The 19783-nt window shown below is 43.3% G+C and overlaps 2 protein-coding genes across 2 annotated transcripts; one reads left to right on the plus strand and one right to left on the minus strand.

The window, feature by feature from the left end:
• Window positions 1-1475: 1475 nt before the first annotated feature.
• Window positions 1476-2993, minus strand: LOC123072352 (transcription termination factor MTERF15, mitochondrial). Its single transcript, XM_044495912.1, has one exon. It carries the CDS (start codon window positions 2859-2861, stop codon window positions 1710-1712), a length of 1152 nt encoding a protein of 383 aa, XP_044351847.1. The 5' UTR covers window positions 2862-2993; the 3' UTR covers window positions 1476-1709.
• Window positions 2994-16830: 13837 nt separating this feature from the next.
• Window positions 16831-17717, plus strand: LOC123067874 (nascent polypeptide-associated complex subunit alpha-like protein 1). Its single transcript, XM_044490478.1, has 2 exons — window positions 16831-16931; window positions 16978-17717. Exons 1-2 carry the CDS (start codon window positions 16831-16833, stop codon window positions 17429-17431), a joined length of 555 nt encoding a protein of 184 aa, XP_044346413.1. The 3' UTR covers window positions 17432-17717.
• The last annotated feature ends 2066 nt before the right edge of the window (window positions 17718-19783 follow it).

Below are 19783 nucleotides of genomic sequence, written 5' to 3' on the forward strand. Positions count from 1 at the left end.
CTGCAAGCTTACCTATTTAATCGAAGGAAAAACACTACCTAAAGCTCTCAAGCATTATAGTGCATCAATCAACGGCAATATAAAGACATGGGATTTTGTGGAGGACAAGCATATAATTTTGATGTCATCTCATAACCTAACAAATATCAACTAAAAAGTATAGAGTTAAGAAGCACATTCATATCTCAATGCAAAGTGGAATTCAGAACCCTACAAACCATGGAAGCAAAGCAATGTATGCAGAAATTGTTAAATATGCATATAGATTTAGTGATCTGTTCTCGGGACAGTAAAACACCATAGTTAATAATTCATGTCGTCCAGTAGTTGTAAGTTTTGGTACAAAGGTCAGCAGTACAAGCTTGATATAGTTGCGAAGATATATTTTTACAACTCTCAGAAATAGATGCCATCTAGAAGATATATTCTTGCAACTAAAAATAGCTAACTCTGGTTTGCATAAAGCATAGCCTGTAATGTAACACCCTAGATTGTAACATCAATCTAGGCAGATTGGGAACCACACTAAAGAGATGTAAATATTCTCACCATTTTCTAGCATAAATCAAGGTACAACAACATAGCTTTAGATACATGTAATGTAAATCCTTATTGGTGCAAACCTGAGGAGGCATATGGTTTTAAACAGCCATAGTAAAGCACACAAAACAGAGGTAAATATTCTAACCATTTTCTAGCATAAATCATGATAGAAAAACATAGCTTTAGACACATGTAAACCCTTGATTGGTACAAATCTGAGGAGTCTTGGTTTTAACCAGCCATAGTATTTGGACTAGATGATAGGCCGTGTATACAAAATGTACAACTGTATTATTCAGTTTTGAGATCATTTGTCCCTTCAACTGAAAGAATCTGTCAATAGGGCATTATAAGAAATACAAGACAGACTAGTAAAGCATGGATTACTTTCACAAATTTAATCCCTTCAAACAAAGATATTGCAGAAGAATGGATATTTCATCAAAACTGCATCCTCAGATTGATCAACATATTATGAACATTGACAGGTCCAGAATAGTCCCCCCAAAAAAGAGAGAGGGGGGGGGGGGGGGGGGGGGCAGCAGAACTGTCGTTCAAAGGAAATTTATGGTGACATGGACATATTAGTACTCATGAATCTAATTATTAGCTTCATCAAGCGATAGCAACAAACATATACTGCAGCAAAGAAGAACATCTAGTTAGGCAACCACACTGAAACAAAGTTTGCCAGCTTACTGCGCCAACCAAAATCTTTGTGGTGCAGTAAAGATTTTAGAATTTTAATTTCATTAAGAACCTTTACAACACAAAACTGGGATTTCAACCGGCCCTCCAGGCTATAATGAAGCATTGCCAGGCGATAAGCAATGTAAGCCAGCACAGAATTTTTAATGCATTGGAGAATGGCCTGTTCTCACACTTTCCTAGTTTCAATATATGTGTTAAATAACAGCACCAGGATGAACAAGTTCATAACAAGGCAACAAGCCATGATTTCTTCTCTACCAGATGATACACTAAGATTCAGGATTCAAATCATCAGTTTAACCAACAGCTAGCAACGACCATGACCGCATCTAACAGAGTGGAAGACCAACATCCAATTAGGCAAAGTACACCGAAATAGGAATTACCAGCTTACCACACAATGAAAACTTTGTTGCACAGTACAGAGTTTACCAAATTCATAGACCATTCTTGGTTCATGTAAACCTGAATCTAGTTGGCACTTCCCCTTTGCAAGCAGCTGCATAGTCTTCAGCAAGGTGTGGTGCAGCTTCCTTGTAAGGGCATATGAACTTGTCCAAGAATTCCATCTCGGTGGCCTTGACAAATGTATAGTAGCACATGGCACGCTTGAGCAATCTGTTTTCCGTAAGAAACTTCATAACATAGTACCGGGGCCTGAGCCGGCCCTCCAAGCTATAATTGAGCAATGATGGGCGGCGGGCAATGTACGCCGGCTCCAACCCCACCTCAGAGATAAGGAATTCAGACCTGCGCTTCAGCATGTCCTTTGACGTCACGAGCACAGATGGACCCTTGGACACAGCAATGCCAACCTCCGCATCCGACCACCTAACCGTCTTCTTCAAGTAGTCCATTCTGGTGGCGATCTTCTCCTTGCTGAGGAATGCAACAGACTGCAGAGCGCGCCTGAACATTCCGGAGCCACGGGGCACACCTATACCTTCGGCGCACGCAACCATCTCCAGGACACGCGCTGGTTTGGCATAAAGTATCCTCGGCACACGGATGAAGAGCTTGGCAATATCACAAGCACCCAGCCCGCACTCTGCTAGGAGATTGACATTGGGCTTGACCACCCTCTCGAGGTCAGAGCCGAGGATGGAGGAGCCTTGCTTGAGCGGCTGGAGCAGGTTTTCGATGGAGCCGCAGAGCGGCAGGTAGTACTCTATCTTGGAGACGACGGATCTGAGGCGGAAGTGGGCGGGGGCGAACGAGACGAGGCGCGCAATCTCAGCTTGTGACAGGCCGAGGCCGGTGAGCCCAGCGAGGACGGGGGACAGCGTTTTCTCCACGGCGGCGCAGAGGATCTTCGGGTCCCTGGCGACGACGGCCGCGACATCAGCGCCGGAGAGGCCGAGGCCGGCGAGGAAGGCGAGGACCGCGTCGGGCTTGGCGGGGGACTTGAGGTGGGAGAGCGTGGCGGAGACCTTGAGTGCCTGGGCACGGGTGAGGCCGCAGGTGTCGACGAGGTAGTCGCCGACGGCGAAGCTAGGGTTCGGGGAAACGGCGGAGAGGAGGCGGTCGAGAGAGAGGAGTGGGGATGTAGAAGGAGAGGGCGTGGCTGAGAGGAGGTGGGGGAGTATGCGGTTCCGGAGGTGGAGCATGACGCCGCGACGGCGGGGCAGCGGCGGCGGTGGGGAATTCCGGTGGCAAGTGCGCCGGTGGTGGACGGGGATTCTCAAATGAAGTGAGCCAAAGGTTGCCCTGAACCCCTGAACAGGCAGCGGTCCACCAGAACCCAAATAGTACATAACTTGATATACGTATTATTCATAACAAAATCCCGTTTTTCTTGCCTAAAAACCAAGGGGGAAGTTTCATTTGTTATATAGGAGTATTATTAGAAGAGAGTTCTCCGGTTAATAAGGAAACCCGACGGGAACTACTGTCCGGGCGCAATAGCAAGGTTAGTCTGAAGTCGGACGCACGTCATAACAAGTGACAAATGTTGACACCAGCACAACCTTATCGCCATTGCCCCTCGATGATGGCGAATCAACGTTATATTTGTGGGGTCAGCTGGCCCACAACTATTGTTTTGCTAATCCATCACATATACACATGTGATGTATCTATATAAAAATAAAATCAAAAATCATGTAAAATCTATGACAATCACCTCTTTGATGCCACAGATTTATCGCCGTGGCGCCTCCACCGCCCTCAATGACACTTTATTATATCTATAGCCAACAATGCAAAGAAACCATAGAAGTGGCACCAAACCGCCGATGAAATGTGACATAAAACGAAAAGGAAGCTCCGAGTTTAGTAGTAGAACAAGAACCATCACTCAACACAATCATTGTTGACATACAAGCACGAGGAGGAGATCCGGATGCTTCGCCCCAGCAAACCTACACGATGCATCTGCATTGACCTATGTATGGCATAGTCGAGGGGCCCACGGGGCACGCCAATGTAGATGCGCAGCCACAAGGATTGCCCTTTACATTTCTCATCTGACGGATTAAATGTTTGCTTGGAATTTGTAAAATGGTACATTATATATATTTGAAATAGGGGAAACAGGCATAGTGGTACAAAAAAGAACATATTAATTTGCACAGTAGATCTTTTCAGCTAGAAGGTTTCCTCATACAAAGCCCCATATATGTCGTCCATCATCGAATTCAAATACAAACATGAATGCAAAAAGAAACACGTTATCTGCATACTCTAAACTTCAAATACAACTTTGAATTTTTTTTATGCTAGAAGTGCAAATTCTTTTCTCCCCTTTTAGAGACACCAATAACCAGATGATGTTCACCCACGTTATCTGTCGCGCTCGCTCTCTATCCACCCATCGTTGCTCAAGAGCATGGCCACCCCCTTGAGCCTCACGTACAACACAACGAAAAATACGGCGGCCCTAAGCAAGGTGAAACTCTCCATTCATGAACGTTTTCCTCAGGTTCTAAGCCCTTGGTTTCGACTCCGAATTTGCGTGGACTCGATGCTATGTCTGAGATTATCGCGGTATGCACTTGAGGACAGTGCTGAGGAGGTAGAGAGGCAAACATGGATCCATTTTGTACACGATAAACTTCCTCAGTTTTTTCTTTAATTCTCTGTGCACCTTCACCATGGTGCTAGTTTTTAATCTGATATGCACTGTTCTATTCCGTTGGTCCCTCTGCAGTCACCTCAAATTTAGGCTACCTTCCGTCTTATAGGAAACCGATGGAGTCGAGCTATCTGTACGGCCACTCCATTTGCGGCGGATGAGGTGCTTACACATGCCTCCCATTCACAACAGATTGCACTGCTTTAAGCCATTGTAATTTTCATCTCTCTCTCTCTCCCTCTGACCATGTTCATGTTTGTTTGGCTGCTATCACAATCCTGCCAACATACTAGGTAAGGGGATAGATGACCAAGGCTACATACATACATATTTGCTAAGGCGTGTCATGCTTACATGAGGGAAGGTTGGTGAGCTTATTAGTTGGTGTAGAAGACTATAGGATGCAACTCATTGTATTCATCGGAGTCTGTTACAATATATACAGGTGATGTCTTGCTTGACAAGCCAACTAACCGTACAATATCTCTAGTAATTAATCTATACAAGGCTAGAGATCATTGGAAGAGCAATCAGACATAAGTACAAATATGTCACGTTCAACACCCCCGCAGTCGAAGCGCCGGCATCGGCGATGCAAAGATTGGAGTGAAACTCCTGAACTGCAGCGGTTGGCAACCCCTTGGTCATAATGTTGGCGAACTGTTGGGTAGTCGGTACGTGAAGGACATGGAGCTGATCCAATTGAACTTTCTCGCGCACAAAGTGAACATCCAGTTCAATGTGTTTGGTGCGCTTGTATTGCACCTGATTGGCCGCAAGATAGGTGGCCAAACACATTATCACAAAAGATCATTGTAGGCTTCGGAAGTAAAACCAGAAGTTCACCAAGCAGGTGACACAACCAACAAGTCTCGGCAACGACGTTGGCAACAACACAATACTCAACCTCGACACTCGGGCGGGAGACGGTAGGTTGCCGCTTAGAGGACCACGAGACAAGGGAGTCATAGAAGAAGACACAGTTTCCAAACATGGATCACCGGGTGTCAGGACAACCAACCCAATTCGCATCCGTGTAAGCAAGAAGCTCGGTGGAGGCGAAGGCGCGGAGACAAAGAGCATAGGTCGGCCTGCCGAGAATGTACCATAGAATGCGCTTGACCAGAGACTAGTGAGCATCACACGGCGAGTGCATGTGCACGCAAACTAGCTGCATCGCAAACTGAATGTCTGGTCTGGTGAGCGTGAAGTACTGAAGTGCATCAACAATATTGCGGTAGAGAGCGGCGTCGGTGGCAGGCTGTCTAGCTGTGGCAGAGAGCTTCGGCTTGACCTCAGGAGGCGTGGTGGCCGGCTTGCAGCCGGTCATGCTAGCACGGTCCAACAGGTCAAGAGCATATTGCCCTTGATGGGGGAAGAACCCAGAGGCATCGCATCGCACATTATGCCGACGAAGAAATCCTAAATTTTAAGAAATATTTATACAATGTAAAACATCCGTTTGCTTAATTCAACAATTCATGAACGTGAATTTTTAAAAAGTTCATGATTTCAAAAGCAATTCATGAATTTGAGAAATGTTAACAAATTCAAGAAAAAGTTCATAATTTCTTATACAAAGTTCATTGGGTTTGAATAAGGTCAAATTTTGAAAAAAGTTGCGATTTTTTGGGGAAAAAGTGTTATAAACATCATATAGGTAAGAAAGTTCAAGAATTCGTAAAAAGATCAAAATTTGGAAAAAGGTCACGATTTTGATAAAACATTCAGGAATTTGAGAAAAGTTGATGGATTAAAAAAATTTCTTGAATTCAAAAAATGTTCTTGAAGTTGGTAAAATTTCTCCAATTTAGAAAGAAAAGAAAAGAAGGAAACTGAAAAATTTGGTAATAAATAAACCCGAAAACCAGCCCAGAAACCAAAAGATTCCCAAAACCGATAGTGGGATCATGTTACGGGCTGGCCCATTTAGCTACCAATGGAACATAAGTGGGCGCCAATTAGGAGAATACACTATAACTAGCGCAGTGGGAGCCAATTAGTGAAATCACTAGTTAAAGAGTATCCCTTGCAAAGGTCACTCCCATCTTTTCGGGTTGCGAGAAGTGGCGTAATGTAGGTGCGCCATTTGTCACAAACCGTGTGTTTCCTTTTTTTAGATTCGCTTATCCAAAATGTTTTATCTCTTAAACCGTGCGTCTAAATCCTGAACCGTTTTTGTCGTTGGATTTCTGGTGTCCAGATCTTCGAAACTAGATCATATGTTAATAGGTTTTGATGAACTTTTTTTTCACAAAAAACCCCGGAAAATTGGAAAAATAAGCTCGAGCCGGAAGAATGGTTCCCCCCCACTTTTTTCCCCTTTTCGAAGAGGCACAACTGTGCCTCTAGCGGAAACACACCTGTGCCCTCACAGTAGAAAAGAGAAAACAAAACACGACCTTTTCTTTTTTGAGTCTCCCGCGAGAATAAAACCTCTGCCTCCACGACAAGCAAATCTATGCCTCTCGCGGAAGCACAAAAAAAGAAAACACAATTTTTTTTCTTTTCTGACAGGCACTCGCGGAAGCAAATTCTGTGCCTCCACGAGAAGCAAATACGTGCCCCCCTTGGAAGAAACAAAAAAAAAATACATGTTCCCTCTTTTTTGAGAGGAAAACCTATGCCTCTTGCCGAAATAAATCTGTGCATCCACGAGAAACAAATATGTGTCTCTCACGAAAAACATGTTTTTTAGTGCAATGCAATTTCTAGATCGCCAAGATGTGCCTAGGGAACTAGGCTGGACATTTCCAAACCAGCTCGAACCAACAGAGTCTACGCCGCCTAACCCTAAAAAACAGAGTTTAGGCCCTGGCCTGAACAACACGATTTAGGCCTAGTCGACACTCACCCGACCACCACAAAAGTCAAGCGGGTCTCTTCCCTTCCTCAACCTGTCGCAGTATCTCTTGGCCCTCTCCTCTCGCTCTCCCAACCCCCTCCTAGCTAGGGTTTTACTTTTCCCTCCGCCAAGGTTTTACCCATGAGCGACCCACCATGATGGTCGCCGAGCTGTAGGCGGAGCTGCTCTGTGCCTAGCTTGAGGAGCACAAGATCAAGGTGATCCTCCATTCCACCCCTAGTCGCCATCATTTCCCATCTCATCTTCATAGCCACCACCACCATCACCGTATCCATCCATCTCCAAGTTAGTCATACTTGTAACCGACATATCGCAACCGACAACTATTGTAAAGACATATTATCTATCAATCATTCATCTTTATGTCATCTTCAATAACTTCATCTTGCGATCCGATCACCATGTGTGAGGAATTCAGTAAGGCAATGGGTTTAGGCACGGCCTTGTAACCCGATGTATTTGTGCCAAGGATCGTGGGAATGACTTCATATGATTGACGTTATTTGTATGTGTCCGATTGCTATGGAACTGTCTCTTGTCTTGTTCTCATTCTAAGGCCCCACAGGTACCCAAGACCCTGTAGATTGATCAAGGAGAAGGTAAAGAGCGAGGAGTGCGTGGAACACTATCCTGAATAGAAGTGAGAAAAGGGGTTAGTACGATAGAGGAAATCTATTCCTTGGGGATGAATGAGGTGTAGCCATTAAACTCCCAATGCTTTTATCTGAATGTTTATTCCTAATGCAGCAATAAGGGCCATCGGTTGGACAATTGACTCTTGATGCATGTCGTGCACTAGTCAAGACATACTTTGGACACACCCCCGCATCTTAATTATATTAAACCATGCTCTGGAAGAAAACATCTAGTGTGCTTCCAACGTGAAGTCTGAATATTTATTCCTAATGCAGCAATAAGGGCCATCGGTTGGATAACTGACTCTTGATGCATGCGCGCACCGGTCAAGACATACTTTGGACACCCCCCCGCATCTTCACGTCGGAAGCACACTAGATGTTTTCTTCCAGAGCATGGTTTAATATCATTAAGATCCCAAGCACAAATATAGGTTGTGAGAGTAAGACCTCATACCCATGCCATTTTTAATACTAGTGTTTACATCTAAAAGGTTTTTAGAGGTCTGATTGATAAACTGGAATTTAATTTGTTAGAAATAACTTATCAGAGTCTTTGACATAGTGCACACCATCTCGTGGGTTCGATAACCCAGGGTCACTCCTTAGGGAAAAAGTATGGGAACCTTATGGAATCCATACTGGATCTCAAAGGGCATCATGCAGTGCAGGGAGGCGCACGCTTCCTACATGCGGAGACTACACGAGTGACTCTGTCAGACTTTGCTTTTTCGCTTCTGGCCCACTCACATATTTTTTCTTGATGCCCGTTTGTCTTGCCTCCAGTGGCTCGGCGAGCTAGGCACTGTGACCCCCTCGTGACCAGTGATGCGGAGGCCTTCGGTGATGTATAATCCCCAAGTCCCCGGTCTCTCCCTTGGCCCTTTCGCTTGTGTAATATAAAATCTAGGTCCTACCCTAGGTCCTCGTGAGGTAAGTGGGTTATAGTTGAGCCAGTTGAGGAGGAAAAGAGGCAAAATTGATCTAGTTTTTACACCGTGAAATTCCTCTTCGTACACCTTTTTAAGTTACTGTGTAGTTTCGCGAGATATGTACTGATATCTTATCTCCTCAACGAGTACATTACTATTGTCCCTAACTCCCCTCCTCGCAAATACGAGAATATTGTATCCTTCTATGCCCATATGTTTTTATAGAGATGGTGTGTTTCCAGATGCACCCCATTCATATTTCATAGTGGATTGCATTGATCCAACACATCTTTATTGCCACTCCACTATCTCTCCCGGGAGCCTCGACCTTGTTTGTGTTTCTTTGGGTACTTGTACTAACCTGATAAAATAATTGGAGGCTACAAGGAGAAAACAGAGAGTAGTGCATCCTTTATAAGGTCCAATCATGCTTACACTTATGTATGTTGGTAAGTGCATTAGCTACCCATCCATTATGATTAGGACCAAGCCCTAGAGTATGCTTGTATCTGAACCTTTATTTCTCTTTCTCAAAGAGGTTTGGCTACACATGTGTGCTCTGTTTCATTGTCCCCGCTCACCCTAGCCTCTACACTCAATACTCATTTACCAAGCTTTTGTGAGATGGTGAATTGGGAGCCAATACTAAAATACAAAACCACGTGGAATGTTATATGAGTAAAATACTGGAATATTCAGCGACAGCACCTCCCACTCCTTAGAGTCGCAGATGGCATCCAAGATTCCAAATGACATGTCACCCTTATTTCCATTGATATAATAGCCTAGTTCTTTGCACCCTATGTTCTCACTTTTCAAACCCTGCTAGGTTGTAAAACTTATCCCTAAACTAAAATTAATATACTAGCTAGAACAATAGAAAATCTGAAAGAAAAAAGAAGTTCACGAGAAGAGACGACTGGGGACAAAGCCCTTGCCCTTGCCTAGCCCTCGCCACATAACCCCCTCCATAGGCCACCTTGGCCTATGGCGACCACCATCCTCGCCGCCTGCTATTCCGACACCGATAACCACAGCCTCCTGGGGCAGCCACTCCACTTCTCCTCACCCACCACGTAGCCATGCCCCCCTTGGGTCGCAAATTCAATATTGCCCAGTCTTTTGTGGACCGCATCTAGCGCAATATCCATCTCTCAATCAACTAATATGATGTAGAAGGACTCATATAATTCTTCTGCATCACAGAGTTTGGAAGATATAATATCAGACTCACCAAGGAATCGATTGGCGCAATTCTCCCTGCATTCTTTGGAGGTTATTTTCCTTTGTTCAATGTTTAACAACTACAAAATTGGGCTTCTAAATTCTTAGTTTCTTCAAAGGAAGTTGGTTTCACCATATACAACAAAGATAGTATTCACGATCCCTGGATTCAGCCTCGGATTTTGGGTTTCGAGAAATGAAGGTCCTAGTTGAATTTGCGAATATACTTGACATATCCAAGAGCAAGATCAAGAATGGACTCTGGTTAGTCCTTTTCCCGCAAAAAAACCATATGGTGAACCTATTAGATCTCCTCGATCATATCCGTCGGATCAGAATATTAGATCTCCTTCATCCCCGGATCATGATCCACCTAGATTGCAATCCAGATTTGTCTTTGGTCGAATTTCCTATCCGAATTGCAATAAGAAAACTTTGGAACTGGCCAACCAGTGTTACAATCCTTCAAAACAAACCACATCAGTGTGATGATGTCTTTATCATCTTTGAGAAGCATAGTAGATCGGCTTGAACTTGATAAATTTAACTCTTAACAGGGAATCTTGGCTGGTAGTAGGCTAGTAGTTGATTTACCTTTTGATAAAAAAGCCATAGCCAAACTGGCTCATTCTTTGTTTGACTTTTGGAATCTCCTTCTCTAGGACAGAGCCAAAAGTACTAGGGTTTCACTGGTTAAAATCATAGCAAAGTTATCTGATATTCTCGCCATTCTAGTTATTAGAGAGAGGTATGGTTTTTAGTGACTCATGGACCTGCCCTTTAGTCATCATGCAAGAAGAAATGATGGGTGGTGGTCCACCAGATGAAGATCCCATCCCAATTGATGGAAATCCTCGTCCAAGACTAGGTCAGGCTCATTTTCATATCAATCAAGAGAATCATATGATTGAAATGCTACCTTTGGCTCAAGTTAATGCACCTCAACAACAAGGAATTGATAATGTCAATGTAGCACACCAGATCCAGCCAATTTCAAATATACAAAAAGTGGAAGAGGCGATGGAGAAACAGAGGAGGATGAGCTGGGGACATTGGGCTATGCCTCCGAATTAAAATATTAACCAAGAGCTACATAATAGTGAGTTCCTATAGATGAATGATCTTTTTGTACCATTAGACATCAACATTGATTAATAGCCTGACCTGGAGGTACAAAGCAGTATGACACTATCTCTGGCTCTGACTGAAGCTAGCAATGGATTTATTAATTCCATTGCTAGAGGTGGCCCACAAGAAACTAACACTTTTTCTGAGAGCTCCCAGATCTTAACTTGGTCCTTCCTCCTCCTGAACAATGCTTCCAAATGGTTCACCTGCAACATGAGATTGATACAAAAGAGATACATCATGAAAATTGCACATGCCTCAACAACTGTTTCAACTAATTGAATCTCTCCAACAACTACTGGAAGAATACTAGCTGAATACTCAACATGCCGTAGCACATGGACTGGATCTTAATTCCCCTCCATAACCATCATTTCAGCCAACTCTAACTCCTCTAGATAGTGAGTCCCACTCTCAACAACCTGAACTTAATGGAACTAAAGTGCCAACTTTTCCGTTTCAGCCAATTAAACAAGTACACGCTAGTCCAACAGGGCCCTACAACTTGGATTGAACATTTAAATTTGAATAATGCAATTGAGGTGTCCCAGGAAGTCCAAGAAGCACATATGCTTGATACTATTTTTTTGCAAAAATTCAGAACTGTACCACAATTAGCACTTAACACAGCCAGACTGATTTAGATCTTATTTTCATGAAGATATTAGTCTCCTGGCCATGGCGGAGGTCTTGATGGGGAAAGTACATGATTCTTTTTTGGGAAATATCACTTTTCTCCCTCTTCTCCATTTGATAAGGTAATTAAAGCACCATTTGAATGAGTAAACTTTCTCTTAGTTTGCCTCCTATGATCATAAAGGCTTGACTAGGCGAAAAATTCATGGACAATAAAATATGGGAAATGATAGTTGGAATCAAGAATACAACCTCTTCAATGATTTTGTTAAACTCAGTTCATGGTCCTTTACAATGAAGCCATACTATGAGTTTTAGTGTTTGTGTAAGGAGCATAATAAAGTTGATATACAACCCTTCTATAACCCATGGGGGAAGAAAACAATGCTTGAAGGTCTCATAACTGAGCATGCTTCCTCCACCAGTACCATTCATGTTTACTGTAAAAGAAGGAACAATCCCTATCCCCCCCAATTAATACCGAGTTAATAAGAAGTTCAAGAATCCAATCTCAAAATAAAGGCTTCAGACATAAGAGTTGTGTGGATAGAAACTGCCTGCCTTGCTTAGTTGACCCCCTCCCCTACCATGTAATGTAGTTGAAAAGTTAACACTTGCTTTTGCAAGATGCCCCCAAGGACACAACTGAAGAACATGAATCACAGGAAGCAAATGAAGGTGTAAGAATGATGGGGGCTAGGACAAAAAGGGGGAGAACTGAAGACTACATGAGGACTCAAGTTCTTGGGTTCATAGTTGCGATAAAAACTTAGTTTGTGTCTGTTCATTTGTATTATCATGGTTGTACTAACTCAAGACTCTTTAGTTCCTATATGATTATGTGATTGATTATTCAGCCATGCTAGTTATCAATATGTGGACTATATCAAATGTTTTACTCGATAATTTATGGCAAAATTTTAAGCTGGGCAATGCATGGGAATTTTCTTGGACAACACTATCTACTACATGGTTGTTTATGAGAATGTATGGATTTCACTCGGTATCATGAATACAAAATGGAAAATATTAATCTTCAATATTAGGGGAATTAACTATGACAACAGGTGGACTGCTATATCAAATAAAATTGAGGAAACGATGCATAATTTTGTGTATCAGGAAATAAAGAGAAAACATTTACCAAAGATAATTGAAAATGCCCGCGGAGATCGGAAAATCTTGCCTTTAGTAGTGGCCTTAGGGGGTTGGTAATTGGATGGAATGATAGTATTTTCAAGGGAGAAGATTCTTCAAAATGATTTCTTTTTTATCTATTTCGTTCACTTCCATTAACTTAGCAGAGCCTTCGATCTTAATAAATGCTTATGGACCCTTCCAATCGAAAGAAAGATAAGCATTTATGGAACCGTTCCAAAACATTTAATAGTTGGATGAAAAAAGACTGGATCATTGCAACATAATTCAAGTTCATCAGATACCCTGATAATAAAAACAGAAAAGGGTAACATTCAAGGCATGATGCACTTCAATGCTACCATTAATCACCTAAGCATTGTCGAAATCCCTTCAGTGGGAACAAGCTATAATTGGAGCAATATGAAAGACATACCTATGTTTGAGCGTTTGGACTTGTGCTTTCTTCATAAGCTTAGACTATTGCTTACCCTAATACCTGGGCTATCACATTGGCCAAAACCACCACTGATCATACTCCTAGTGTCATCTAGATAGTCACATTCGTACCTAATTTAATGCTATTCAGATTTGAAAACTACTGGCTTCAACATCTAGTAGACTGTCAAGAATATATGGGATCAACCTTCTAATGAAGGGGACAATGTCAAAATTATTATGATAAAATTCAAAAGATCGAGAAAAAGTATCAATTTGTGGGCCAAGACACTCTAATATCTTTGGAGCAATTCGAAATACTATTAGCGTGATCTTTTACTATGACACCACTTAAGAATATAGGCCCGCCAGTACGGTGGGAGACAACAACAAAACTATATTAAAAGAGAACATATTTAAACTCTTGGGTCACTAGAGGATCGATTGGAAAGAAGTAGCTACTATAAAGATGGGTCTAGCTTGGGGAAGAAAATAACAAATTCTTCAATGCAAAAACAACCATCAAATACATACATAATCTCATATCAACTCTGAAAGATGAGCAATTGGTGAGGAGCACACTGATCATGAAGAAACGATAGTTATCCCATGAAGAGCATTTAAGAAGAGATTAGTAACACAAGTATATTGCACTCTACCCATTGCATGAAAACCATGCCGGAGAGTTAGGTTGATCTCATAAATTTGGAGGTTCCCTTTACAACTGAAGAAACAGACAAGGTTATTAAAGAGCTCCCCACCGACAAGGCACCATGTCCAGATGGGCTCAATGAGGCATCTACTAAATCTTGCTACCACATTATTAATTAAATCAGTTTTGATGAGGTTAATTACAGATATACATCATGGCAGAGTCAATCTTCAAAGCATCAATGCTTTCTTCATATGCAAGTGCCATGTGTTAGTTGTATCAGGATATATTTAGTTGTATCTCTGTCTCTATGCGAGATATTTTCCCCACTTTATTTTAATACAAGCATGGTTTGTTTGCAAAAGGGGAGGTATCCTTTAGTGAAAAAAATGTTTTTTTAGGGGAGGAGTTTTTTTTTGTGAAACTAGTTTTTTCTAAGCTTATAAGTAAGCTTTATTGATCATTGTCCACATGAAGTGGTACACGAAAATGATCAATGGGATGGATCAACCAAAGATGATGCCCCTGATCAAGAGTGTTTGAAAACTTATCTAACCTATCCGCATCAGTGTTTGATGTGCGATCTTCATAAGTAAACTTGCAATTAACTAAACTAGCTTGCTGCTTTATCTCGCCAATGATACAACCATAAGTACTAATAGTTCCCCTCTCAATGTCGTTCACGACCTGCTTTGAGTCGGAGACGATTATATAATTCTGAATCATCAAGTCTTCTGCAAGAGCCAATGCTTCTCTACATACCATCACCTCGAGTGTAGCTACATCAATGACCCCCCCAGACAACGATAAAGGAGCTGCCCAAATACCGTCCACAGTCATCTTGGCACACTGCAGATGTTGTTCGTCTGATCTCGTACTTTGCCACACTTGCAAAAACATGGATTTTTGCAAAACCTCGAGGTGGCTCCCTAGGCCTTGCCACTATTCTTATAATCTTAGCTGGTGCCCTTATTTCCTATTGTGTTGTCATCTCCAGTTCTACTATAAATCTTTTAATGAACTCATATGTAGCCTAGGGGCTTCGATAAACCTCTTCGTGTATCCATAAGGTGACTGATAACTTAACAAATGAATCATGTGATAAAGAATCAATCATGGCAAACAGCTACTGCTTGGCACTCGGTTCAATTGTCTCGCATATATAACTGCTCCGCCAAATCACCATCAACAAGTGAACAAACACACCTCACCATATTGCACCCGGGAAACGAGTGTCTCCAGGAGTTAGCCACGCCACAAAGAGCACAGGTGCTAGTAGTGGACATTTTCCTATGAGCTTGTACGTCTTCGGTTGGCAATGAGTGACTCGCTAGTATCCAAAGGAACATACATATTTTTCCTGGTACGGGTGTTTCCATAATAGCTTCCACGAGGCCACATCTCTATCAGTACTAGAGGAACCATCGATCCAAGCTTCCCGCCCGTACTTTGTAGTGATCATCATCTTGTACGCTGATCTCACAGTGTAGTAGCCAGTGCCACACCGAGCTATCTTGTACCTCACTTGTATAGATTGGGATATTAAGAATAGATGGGATATCAATTGGTAAACACACCTCTGATAGTCGCTCAGTGTCCCATCTTGTGGCTGTATGGTCAATAAGATCCGTGGCAAGCAAAGGTGGATTGGTTACCCGACATTCATATCGGCCCAACATGACGTCCCTTGGAATCCAATTGTCTTACCATATATGAGTTGAAGCTCCGTTGCCAATTCTCCGAATCAATCCCCGCTTGAGTACGTCACGCCCTTCTACTACTGTCCTCCAAATCTGGCTTGAATGATTACCCAATTCTGCATTCAAAATCGAGCACGAAGGGAAATGTACTGCCTTCAAAATTCTTGCACCGAGTGATTTTGGGTTTTGTAGAATGCGCCATGTTGTTTTTTTAGTATACCACGTGTCATTTATTCATGAGCAGAATTACAAACCCACACGTAGCCACAATCAAGAGACATCCAGAACACACACAGTACAACACTTTGCAAGAAGAAACCTATGAAAAAATTGCAAAGAAACGCTTGGGGATCCTAGAAGCAAAACAACCTGATGTCGCCGCCATATGCCTTCGTCGCAAAAGCTTCGTCGGACAGAGGGGAGACACCAACTTGCCCAAGATAGAATTAGTGCCATAAAAGACAAAGCTGCGTTGTGAGTCGATGAAGCAAGCCGCCGTGCGGCCTGAGACCTTGTGGCTCGTCGATCGGGATCATCCCCACACTCTTCTATCCACGGCTTCGCTACACTCATCCAACAATATTGGAGAGAAGATCCGAAGCCGCTATCCTACAGCCCCCTTTCTTGTGCCGAACCGGCCGTCTTCCAGATCAGATCGCCGTCGTCATTCCCGAAAGAGATAACACCAGCGACCCCGCTGCATGGAATGAGGCCTCCAATCCCCACCACGGCGCGGGAGCAAGCACCATCACAGCGACGGGATCGAAGCACATAGGGCCTCCACCGAGTTGCTGCCGCCACTGCACCAACCAGGCTTAACCACCTGCCCAACCAGATCCATTTCCGATGACAAAGAGGAGCACCTCGAAGAGGAATTTTTGTAAATACCCTTGTGAATCCAGAGGAAATTTATTCACCGCCGTCACAGCCACCACCGGAAATTTATTCACCGGCCCAAATTGCACGGTCTAGGCCCAGTTTAAACCCACCAGAGGACACAAGTTATTAGCCCCCAAAAAGAAAAACCAGAGGACACGAGTCAAGCTCAAGCGGGTCTCTTCCCTTCTTGGCCCTCTCCTCTCCCGCTCCCAACCACCTCCTAGCTAGACTAGGGTTTTACTTTCCCCTCCGACAAGCTTTTTCCGGCGCACCACCATGACGGTCGCCGAGCTGCAGGCGGAGCTGCTCTGCGCCCAGCTCGAGGAGCAGAGCATCGAGGTGATCCCCCATTCCGACCCCTCCCCCTCTCCGATTTGGTGCCCTGTTTAACTGAAAAATCATCTCCTCGCATTTCAAAGATAGTAATAATAAATCTTCGCCTCTCTTGCTCGTTCGCCCCTGGATCGGCGTGTTCCGTTGCGGTCCTGGTGTTATATGCTGTTGGTTGTTGCATTTTCTTAACTTGTCCACACAATTCCAGGTTATGTTTGTCCTCTCCAAGCCAGATGTCTTCAAGAGCTCAAACTCAGATACCTACGTCATGTTCGGGGAGCCCAAGATTGAGGACCTGAGCACTCAGCTGCGTTCACAAGCGGCGGAGCAGTTCAAGGCGCCGAGCCCAAGCGGCATCATCTTGAAGGGCGAGCCGTCCATGGCAGCAGCCCATGACGACGAGGAGGTTGATGAGACTGGTGTTGACAAGAAGGACGTTGAGCTCGTGATGACGCAGGCCTCCGTGCCGAGATCCAGGGCTGTGAAGGCGCTCAAGGATGCGGGCGGCGACATCGTCAGCGCCATCATGGAGTTGACTAACTAGGTAGGTGCCCGTAGGTGGAATTGTGTCCTGATAATAGGGTCTTGGATAGCAAAGCAGTCTTTTGGTATGCCATCTTGAATGTTGCAGTTGCGGGATTGGATGTTCTGTCTCTCTGTTGAAACTAGCACTGGGATGTAGGTTTCGTTGGTGTTTTAAACATCTGATGATCACAAACTGCTTGCTCTTTATGGGAAATATCTGATTCGACTGTGCCAAATTTTGCTACAACTGCATGTCACTCTGTTTTGAGACAATATGTTCGTTCTAGTTAGCTTTTGAATTTTATTCCAGACTACAACCACTGAGATTCTGAGACGAATTTGCTGTTTGTTTGGCCACATGGATCAAAATAAGTGGGCTCCTTCATCTTGCGATAGAGCTGGAGTCTGTCATTGTTGTGTTGCAGCTTTGCCGGCGAGGATTTGCTGTCGCTGACAAGAGGAACACCTTCACAAGTCTTGGGATATGTTTGGATCTTGACCAAAGTGTAGCTTATCAAAGTTCTGTGCTATGACTAAAACATGGATTTATAAATGGATAGTTGCCAAGTTTTTTGTCATAATAATACCTTTTTGTGAACCCTAATTCGTTTTTCTACCAATGTTCTAACTTAACGGGTAACAAAATTTCTACCAAATTTCTGGCTAGGTCGTGTTTGGTCTGATTCGTGTAAATGCGTTGTTTTTTCCTTTTCAGTTTCGACGCTGAGTTGTGATTGTATTACTTGAAAGAAGAGAACTGTGCTGGTTGCCTGCCTGCTTTTTGTGCTGTGTGACTTTTTGTGTCTTCTGCTGGTTCGCTTCCGCCCATCTTTCTCGCCCTTTCCCTCTGTTCATTCGTCTTGCCTCGTGCGCCCCTCTCTCAAGCCTCGACTACCTTACACACCCCCACCAGCCGTTGGCTAGGAGCGGCACTGCGATTCCAGTGACCAATGATGCATCGTCCTATGGGTAGGTATACTCCCTGTCCGCATTCTCCCTCTTTGCTCGCGTATTGTAAAAATCTAGGTCTCGATTCTGAATGCGCATAAACCCTAGGTTTTCACAAGGCGTGGTTGCAGTTGAGAGGGAAGAGAGGCAAAAAATTGTTTCATCCTTCATCCAGTTTGTACAACTTGCAATTTCCGGTCCACTTTCAGTTTCTGTATGTGGCTATATGGCTATGGAGTGGTTTTAACTCATACCACAATATCTTGTGTGAATGCATTAGTGCTACCCATGCCTTTCCTCCTCGCAAATACTTTGTTACTGCTCATGGCTAAGAAACATACGGTTCTTTGAGACGATGTGTTTCCATATGCCTCCCATTCATATGTCATAAATGGTTACATTGATCCAACCCATCGTTTATTGTCACTGCACTCTCTTGCTCAGGAGCCTCGACTTTGTTCGTGTTTGTTTGGCTGCTAGCACTATCCCCATAACATAGTTAGAGGCTACAAAGGGAATATAGAGAGCAGTGCATCCTTTATAAGAGTCGATCATGCTTACGCAGAGGAAGGTTGGTGAGCACATTAGCTACCCATCAATTAATTTTGTGCCCAGGTCCTAGAGTCTACTTCAATCCCGAGCCTTAATTTCAGTGACAACCTTTTATGATAATATTGGGTAGCAAGCCTCTGGATCGAACCCACCAATCTTCATGAGTTTCGTCAGTGTTTGGTGCAATAGTAGAAGGGTAGAATTGTATCAAGAATGCTTACCTGATCCTCATCTTGAATTGGAGGTTTTATTCGTGTTTCGTTTCAAACTATTGGCATGTAGGTTTTATAGGCCTTTTAATGTGTGACGATGTGTTCTAGTGGGAATGTAAATTTGCAGTTTCATAACTTTATGACTTTTGTTTTGAAATGCAGGTTGCATTGCTTCTCTATGTATTTGAAAATGTCATTTTACCTTTTGGATTTCTTCCCAACTTCAAGTATTGTTGTATGCCGAGACAAATTTTCAGTACCCTCCCTTCAAAATCGTAAATTTTGCAGAGTACTTGACGATCATATACTATATTTTTCATTATGGAAATTTACATAGAATGACAGGAAAATTGAGGATTTTCTCTGAGTAGTCTTGAAAAGTCAAGGAGCCTTGTAATCTGCATCTATGGTGACAAGATTGTGGGGAGCCGACACCCGCACTCTATATCTCTCCACCCAGTTGGCCCCTCCCTTTCTCTACCCTACTAACCTTAGCAATATAACCAGTGGCGGAGCTACATGCAATGCTGAGGGGGCCATTACCCCCCATCTGTAGCATATTTTCTGAAAGAAAAAAAATTAAGAGCCTTAAAATAAAAAGATTGTTCTCATTTGGCCCCCCTAAGGTGCATATTTTTCCTTTGCCCCCCCCCTTTGAA

Source organism: Triticum aestivum, chromosome 3B (assembly GCF_018294505.1).
Source record: "Triticum aestivum cultivar Chinese Spring chromosome 3B, IWGSC CS RefSeq v2.1, whole genome shotgun sequence".
Classification (NCBI taxonomy): domain Eukaryota; kingdom Viridiplantae; phylum Streptophyta; class Magnoliopsida; order Poales; family Poaceae; genus Triticum; species Triticum aestivum.